General features: G+C 43.8%; 1 protein-coding gene across 1 annotated transcript; it reads left to right on the top strand.

The window, feature by feature from the left end:
- The first annotated feature begins 5549 nt into the window (after positions 1 to 5549).
- LOC103973018 (trihelix transcription factor DF1-like) lies at positions 5550 to 8395 on the top strand. Its single transcript, XM_065168484.1, has 2 exons — positions 5550 to 6539; positions 6673 to 8395. The coding sequence occupies exons 1-2, from the start codon at positions 5944 to 5946 to the stop codon at positions 8135 to 8137; spliced, it is 2061 nt and encodes a 686-aa protein (XP_065024556.1). The 5' UTR covers positions 5550 to 5943; the 3' UTR covers positions 8138 to 8395.
- Positions 8396 to 8796: the final 401 nt, after the last annotated feature.

The raw sequence follows: 8796 nt of genomic DNA, 5'->3' as shown, positions 1-8796 counted from the left end.
GAAAGAGGAGAAAATGGAATGATCATTTCGAGGGAATCGACCTCCTAGGGTTTGTCAAAAGACTGAATAATATTTTATTGATTAGTAAAAATAAATAGATATTTCCCTATTTATAGAGTTTCACTTGGAAGATTCAAATTCTTAATAATAAATAAATATTAAATAAATTTTTATCCGATTCTTACTGAACTAAACAAACTTAATAAAACATTATTCAAAAGCTCAGAAAATAAAATGATCCTAACAATTCCTCCCCAATCAAATCAGTCTTGTCCTCAAGGTTGAGTAGCATCAAACTTGGGGAGCTTCTCTTTCAGCACTTCAATCATATGGTATTTGCGACACATCACAACCTGTTGATCAAGTAAGTATGGTCTCCACTTCTTGATAGTGTAAGCAATAGGTTGGCCTTTCGGTGTAGTAGTCATTACAGTCTTCTAGAGAACCCTCTCCATCCGATGGCTAGTTGTAGTTGTGACCTTACTTCCATGTCTTCTTTTTAGAATCACCTACTTTCCATTAATAAAAAACTTTATGATTAGTTTAGAAAATTTCTAAGAAATATCACCTAGGGTTGATAGCCATTTAATTCCAAGCACAACTTCGAATTCTTCCAAGGGTAGCAAAAATAAGTTGACAAGTAACTCTTGGCCCTGTATAATCAATTTTATCTTCGAATATTTGCTATCACAAGTTAAAATCTTACTTTTGCTTCGAATTTGTCACAGCTTTTAATGCGGTAGGCCAATCTATCAGCAATCTTACTGTTCATAATATTGTTAGTGCTACCAGTATTAATCAAAATTATAACATGTTGATATTCTAAAATTCTTCCAATTTTCATAATTTGCGAGTTCGAGTAGTCGGCTAATACATGCACTGTATGTATGATAGGTCCAACATCTTCATCAGAATCCATATGTTCATGATCGGAGTCCACATTGTTATTTTCTTATTCCTCTCCAATTGGTTCAATCATCGGAAGTTGCCCTTATTTACATCGGTACTTCCTACTCCACTTTTCATCAGAGGACTAACAAAAACCCTTCATTGATCTTTCCTTGAGTTCTTCTCGGGTTAGTCTTCGGGTGTTAGGGTTTCAGTTGGGAATATATGGGGCGGGTGGCTTGTTGATCATTTGTTTATTATCATTTTTATTTCGATAATTTTTCCTGCTGGTTTTTTCCTTATGCAAACATGCAAATGAGATTGCAGCTGTTATAGTACGGGGTTGGCGAGCTTTGACTTCACACCGGATATCTATATTAAGTCCTTTAATAAACGTTCCCACCAGTTATCGTTTAGACCAGTCTCTGGCTTGATTTGATAATCGTTAAAATCTGCTATGATATTCTAGCACCGTAGAAGTTTGATGAATTTTAGCAAGCTGCCTATCAACATTCTCATATTCAAATGGTCCAAAGCGAATAAAAAGTCATCTCTTGAATTGCTCCTATGAGAGAATCCCATGACAGGTTTCACACCAATCATATCATTGGATCGCATCTCCATCTAGCTAAATTGATGTTATTTTCACCTTCAATTCTTTTCAGGTTTTGTAAAAATAAAATTTTTTTCTGCCCTAGAGATCCAACTAGTTGGATCTCCATCTTCCAATCTTGAAAATTCTACCTTAATGCGCGGGTAGCTTGTGTCATGTTCTTAGTTCTTTTTTTCTTTGTCTCTCGATCGATTCAAAGTAAGACTTGAACTTCTATCTTATTGAAACTTGCTAAAGCTCTCAAATAGACTCTTTTTAAAATCGTTAAGGATTTCTTGCAACCGGTTCTCAATTCTGGTTTCTAATGCTTCAATTTGAGCTTTCACTGAGTTGTAGGTAGTCATTGTATAAGATTGCAAATCTTAGTCCCTAGTTCTTATTTCTAATGTCTGGTCAAGGGCATCAGTACTGTCAAATTCAGTGTAACTTTCGGTGATGTTAGCCCAAGGCAACGTTGGGGGCGTGGTTGGGAGGCATTGATGGCGACACAATTAAGAGTAGCTACCAGGGCTACCACCGAGGCTGGTGCCGAGGCTACCACCGAAACTAGGAGGCTAGGAGGTTGGAAGGCTATTGCTATCAAGGTTGGGAGGCTATCACTACTAGGCTGGGAGGTTAGATGGCTACTGTTGCCAAGGCTGGGAGGCACCATGAGATGAGATGCTGGGAGCAACGTTGGTGGCACGGCTGATAACAATGCTATGTTTCTATCGCACCGAGAGATGAAATGCTGCGACGCCAAGGGATCACGAGTGATCGAGGGTCGAGGTTGTGGTGGCTATTGTCGATGCCAATATCAAAGGGAGAAGGAAGCAGCGATGATTGATGATTTATGCAGAAGGTGTGAGGTGATAGGGGGGTTTTGCCCTATTTTGGTCGCTACAAGGAGGGAAGGTTGTTATCGGGGTTGAGAGGTAGCAGTGGCAATGTAGTTGGGAGCAGTGTCGTTAAGGGTGACGAGTAGCAAAGGGTTGTCGAGGTTAGGCGTGATGAGGGGGGGTGGTCCGTTGGCCTGGAATAGCGGTGTGACCCTTTCTCGCTCAAGTGGGATGGGGCGCGCTTCCCTCATGCTGCTCTCGGTTGGGATGCACGGTGGCTATTGAGGGCTGGGAGGTGCATTGCTGGAAGGAGATGCTGGTAGTGTCATCTTCAACGGAGGCATAACTAAGGTGGTTGTAGAGATGCTGAGGATCACGGTTAGGAAACAAAGGCTGCTGAGGACCGTAGCTTCTTCTTCTTCTTCTTCTTTTCTCTCTCTCTCTCTCTCTCTCTCTCTCTCTCTCTCTTTTTATGATAGTGGGTGAAGTGTTATGAGAAATTACAACAAAAACATCGAGGATCGCTGCTCTGATATCAAATGATAAGACCCTCTGGTTTTATCATAGAAGAAAAATGAGAAAAGGGGATGATCACTTTGAGGGAATCGGCCTCCTTGATCATTTCAAGGGGATTAACCTCCTAGAATTTATCAAAAGACATAATAATATTTCATTGATTAGTGAAAAGAAACCGATACATCTATATTTATAGAGTTCTACCTAGAGTCCACTAGGAGTCAGACTCTTAATAATAAATAAATATTAAGTAAACCCCTACCCGATTTTTACTGAATTAAATAAATTTAATAAAATATTATTTAAAATTTTAAAAAATAAAGGGATTCTAACCGTAAACTCTTTACAGATTTTGTAATAAACTTGTAAGGTATCTTTCATATGTATCTTATTGAATATAAATGTCAAATCATAACCTAAAATAATAAATAATCATTTGAGCTTTTATGTCAATATTTATATTATAAGTCATACCCAAATGAGTGTTTCTATTTTTTTGAAGAACAAAAAAATCTCATCAACTTTTTGTATTAGACGTCCTGAAATCTTCCCTATTTATAATTTAGTAGGTCACATCATCAAACATAAAAAAAAAAAAAAAGTTATCACATATGATTTTGTTCCTTCTCCTCACTATGTTCTTCTTTTTTTAACCTCTCTATTTCTACTACATACGAAACTCTAATCTCCTTTATATATTATTTTTTACTTGAACGTTAGAGGAGCATCATACAAAAAAAAAAAAAAAAAAAAAAAAACTCTGACACCTTGTATTATTTTCTAAGACTTCTTTTCATGTTTTTCGACAAACTGGCTTTCTGCATTAACACATCAATGGTATTATTTCAACCTACAATGTGGACAATCAAAATTTAACCCCATCCATATTAAATGCTTATACTCTTAAACATCACATTCGGCTTCTTTTCCCTCGATATCGACCACATCCAACTCTATTTTCCTTTGAGGTTTACCCCATTTCGTTCCTCCTCGAGTAACATCAACCTAATTAATTTTAGTCCTTTTTGAGTGTCATCTCATTCAGCCGGTTGATGTTTCGGCCATCAAAAAAGTCATGAATTATTATTATTATTATTAATTTTTCATTATGTTTCATATCATATCATTTTCTCATCCATCACTTTCTTAAATATATAATTAAACTATTATATGAATCGACAAAATCATCGCGTTGAGCTGCTTCCTCGTGGCTTGCATGTTTTTGCTGACACGTGACCCCTCCTCCCTTTCACCATCATATTTCTATTCCCCAAGCATCTACTCCACTCTTTTTTCTTCTTTTTTTCCTCGTAATTCGATTTTTTATAACACTGATCTACTATGTCAATCATGAATCATGCCATATGCTTATCCACATATTTTGTGACTCCTCTTGGTTGCTCCTTTCTTGAAGAGACTCGAAATATATCACATCAATCATATATGTTGCTTAGGCTGATGAGTTGGATGGGTGTGAAGGGTAGCCGCTTGGGAATTTAGTCTTTTCTATTGCATTAGGATGACTTGGACGTCGACTGGACAATGAAAGCTTTGTGATATGGAGTGAGGAAAAGATGTCGAAAGAAATGTAGGGTGAACTCATGTGATGGATCCTGTGATCTCTATGTCAACAAAAGAGAGAGAGAGAAGATTAGGTTAGGAAACAAGTGTGCAAACACAAGCGAGAGCTTAGTATATTATTTATTAGGTTCCAGTTTATGTATGAACATCTTTTTGTTTTAGCTGTACTCTTTTATGAATCATAAAATATGTTGATCTTTTAATATGCTCGAAAATAGTAATAATACATATAAATTAAATTAAATTAAATTAAAATTATTGAAGGTGTTTAAGTTATATTAATCTTTTAAATTAAAGATATATATTTATAAATATGGAATACAACATAGAGCAAAGGAGACAACAATGAGGAATAATATAATATATACTCTTTAACACTCATATATATTTTTTATTAAGTATGGAAGGAAAATTATCGGACATATTTTTAATACTTTTGGTTTGGATTTTTTCAAATAATTTACGGTATTGTTAATTTTTTCGAAGTTATTTTATTTTTTATTGTTATTTTGTTTTCTATATCCTTTGTTTCACTACTTATTCAAGAGAAGACACGTGGGTGATTTCAGTCCTTTATTTACGAGATGGACGACTCTTGATGTCGTGATCTTTATCTCGATGATATGATCCAACATTTCTCCTCTCCTCGATCCAATGGAATCCGATCTGATCGACGTACCGCAGCTTCGCGTTGGATTCGTGTCGTCCCTCGTCGCTCCCCTGCTGAATCGACCCGGGAAACCAAGAAGAAGCACCTGCGAAGGATACTAGACTCCCATCATGACACCGACTCACGTAGCCAGCAAGCAGCCGTCGTTGCGTCGCCCTCTCTTACACTCTCCCTTCGTGCCGACACACCAACCCGACACGAACCGCATCCCACCACTTTCCCGTGACCCATTCCGCTCCCCCCCCCCTCTCTCTCTCTCTCTCTCTCACACGCACGCACGCACGCACGCAAATCCAAGTGCGTACGTGACAAAACCCACTGCCATGGTCTTCGCACGTACCTACACGCGTGCGTCGAGCTTCAACCAGCCCTCTCAGTTCACGGTTCTGCCCTCCCACACGTGCTCATCCTTTGCCGCATCCTGACGTCACCCTCTGCTGCGCCCTTCTTTAACCCCTCCCCCTCTCTGTCTTCACCGCCACACTATACCACGCGAGAGAGCGAGAGCGAGGGGATTCCTCGCCGGTGGCTTTTGTGTTGCTCTGGCTTGTCCATCAAGGAAGCTCGACTGCTTTCCGAGTGTTGCTGTCGCCCTCCCCACACAAAAGGGAGAAAAAGGAGAGATTGCAGAGTACACATGGGCAGTGGTGCAGCTCCGAATCTGGAAGACCAGTCCCAGTGGCTGGTCTTCAAGCTGGAGCAGATGGGAGGGCAGATCTAAAAGTCGTATACAGAAGAAAAGGCGAAGCGTTTCCCTGTTGACCCGCAGGTGAGACGAACGAGCAAATAGAGTCAAGGAGGAGCGAGAGAGAGAAGAGAGAGAGAGAGAGAGAGAGAGAGAGAGAGGAGGGGAGAAGATGCAGTCGGGATATGGAGGAGTGTCGGAGATCCAACAATTCATGGTGGAAAGCTGCGGCCCGTCGCTCTTCACCATCTCCTCAGCAAATCCCGCCGCAGCGGCAGCCGCTGCCGCCCCCACCGACATCCACTCTTCAGCTCCGCACCCTCTCAAGTACTACCCGCTCCCCCACCCTCATCACCCACACGCCCACCACGAGCCGCAGCCGCCGGCGCTGCCGCCCCGCTTGTCCCATTTCCACTCCATCCCCATCACCCAGCAGCCCACCCAGTTCCAGCTCTTCCACCCCCAGCAGCAGTACCTGGAGCCGAGGAGGCTGATCCCGCATCACCACCTTGGCCTGGATCAGGATTCGGCTCCCGAGACCTCCGCGTCGCCCACACGTATCATTTCCGGCGGCACCACCGGCGGAGGGCCGTCATTTTTGGCCGCCGCCATGAGCTTTAAGCTGGCGGTCAACGAGAGTAGCGGTGGCGGCAGCCGAGAGGGCATCAATGATGATGATGGCGGCATCTTGCAAGGAGACGATGGATCCGAGAGTCGCCTCCACCATTGGCAGAGAGAAGATGATTCCGCCATTAAAGAGCTCTCGTGGTAATAATTAATTGTTTATATATATATATACATATATACATATATACATATATATATATATATATATATATATATATATATATATATATATATATTGTGCAGTCACTGTACTCTCATGTTTGAACCACTGCAGGAGGCCATTAGATATAGACTACATCAACAGGAACAACAAGAGGTGCACGGACACAGAGACCGAGACATCAAATGCCAAGTACTCCAGGAAGAGCAAAGAGGTAGCGGATTCTGATCATCTATCAGCCGCCGGTGGCAGCAATTACAAGATCTTCAGTGAACTGGAGGCCATCTACAAGCCCGGTGGCGGACCCAATCAGACTGGCTCGGGCTCTGCTCTTACGGGTGACGAGACCCCTCTTTTGCATGTCACCGCCGCGGCCCCTCCAGGACTACGGACGGCCGATCGTGTCGGTGGGACGTCCGAAACGTCGGCGGGGGAGGAGGCGCCGGCGAAGAAGGTCCCTAAAGGCAGCGGGAGGCGGAGGAGGAAGCGGCGGCAGAGGCAGCTGAGCTCGGTGGTTGCCTTCTTCGAGAACCTCGTGAAGCAGATCATGGACCACCAGGAGGGCCTCCACATGAAGTTCTTGGAGGTGATGGAGAGGAGGGAGCAAGAGAGGACCAGCCGCGAGGAGGCATGGAGGAAGCAGGAGGCGGCTAAGTCCAGCCGCGAGGCTGCTGCGAGAGCCCAGGAACGCGCTCTCGCCTCCTCCCGCGAGGCCGCCATCATCTCCTTTCTCGAAAAGATAACCGGCGTGAGCCTAAACCTCCCTTCCAAACTCCAGTCTCCTGACGTTGACGCCGACAAGGAGGAGAACGTCAACAACATCGGCAACCTCCAAATCGAGACCTTCAACAACAATGGGAATCCAGATAGCAACAAGGTGATGTTCAACACGAGTAGATGGCCGAAAGCGGAGGTGCAGGCACTGATCCGCGTCCGGAGCGGGCTTGAATCGAGATTCCGGGAGCCGGGGCTGAAGGGGCCACTGTGGGAGGAGGTGAGCGGGACGCTGGCCACGATGGGCTACCACCGGACCGCGAAGCGGTGCAAGGAGAAGTGGGAGAACATCAACAAGTACTTCAGGAAGACCAAGGAAAGTGGCAGGAAGCGGCCGCAGCACTCCAAGACCTGCCCATACTTCCAACAGCTGGACCAGCTTTACTCCAAGTCTCTCACCAACAAGCCTCATCCTTCCTCCGCTTCCCCCACTGCAAATGTAGCCACTGTTCATGCGTCCGGAGCCAGTAACGATCAAGGGAAGGATAACTCCGAGCTACTCGATGCGATCGTGGTGCCGGCCGACCACCAGAGCTTCAAATTCTCCGACATGGGCGGCTTAAGGTTCGATTTCAACAACAGCAAAGGCGACGACACCAACCAGACTGCTGCACGTGACCCTATGGAGAATAACGACGAAGCAGATGAGGAAGAGGAGGAGGACGACGAAGAGGAAGCAGAAGCAACAGAAGGAGAAGGGGAGAGCCAAGGCCAAGAAAACCTCAGCGGGCGACGGCATCAGCTCGACCAAGAGGAGGACAACCTACGTGATTCAAGCCTCTTCTTCCAGCGCCTCCAATCCTGAAGGGAAACCCCAGTGCAGCTCAGCAGCAACATAGTACTCCACCATGACCATTTCTTGTCCTCTCTCACTCTCTATCTCTCTAAACTTGCATTAATGCTTTTACATTCTTTTTCGAGCAGTAATAGCTGAATAATTATGAGTGCATAATCATCCTATCATGCAGAATCTAATTATAGCTGTACTTTTGTGATTCTCATTGTCATGCTACTACTACTGTTCTACCTTCTCACCCATCCCACATGCGGTTGAAGACGAGCAATATTCTCTCTCCTTTTTCTCCATTAGGTTTTGGCTTCCTCTGAATCTGTGCCACTGCTGAGCCCATCGTGTTGAGTAGGAACAAACGAGCTCATTATCTTATGGCAGCAAGTTTGTTCTTGGTCCAATAAATAATTGAAGCATGTCTGTTGCCATGCACGAGATGCATGTGGGTCGTATGTGCAGGTGTATCCGAAGCTCTCCGCATGATACGAATGCTGCTGCTGCTGCTGCTGCTTATTCTCTATGTATGCATGGAATTGGGGGACTGCTCTGTATCAATATGTCATTGGTGAATGAACCACATTTCTTTTCTGCTCTCCATGGTGAGTACGATTTGGAGCTCTTAAATTGATGTTGTAGGTGGATTTCTCTTGGAAATCTGCTCTTCTGATCCATCA

The sequence above is a fragment of the Musa acuminata genome, chromosome BXJ1-4 (assembly GCF_036884655.1).
Source record: "Musa acuminata AAA Group cultivar baxijiao chromosome BXJ1-4, Cavendish_Baxijiao_AAA, whole genome shotgun sequence".
NCBI lineage: Eukaryota > Viridiplantae > Streptophyta > Magnoliopsida > Zingiberales > Musaceae > Musa > Musa acuminata.
Note: the sequence above shows the minus strand (reverse complement) of the source record. Positions and strands in the feature narration are given on the sequence as shown.

Excerpts from the sequence above, each read along its gene's own strand:
- LOC103973018 (XM_065168484.1), top strand. The coding sequence starts at position 5,944 with ATGCAGTCGGGATATGGAGGAGTGTCGGAGATCCAACAATTCATGGTG. Across the intron at positions 6,540-6,672 it reads GCCATTAAAGAGCTCTCGTG|GAGGCCATTAGATATAGACT; the intron begins GTAATAATTAAT and ends GAACCACTGCAG.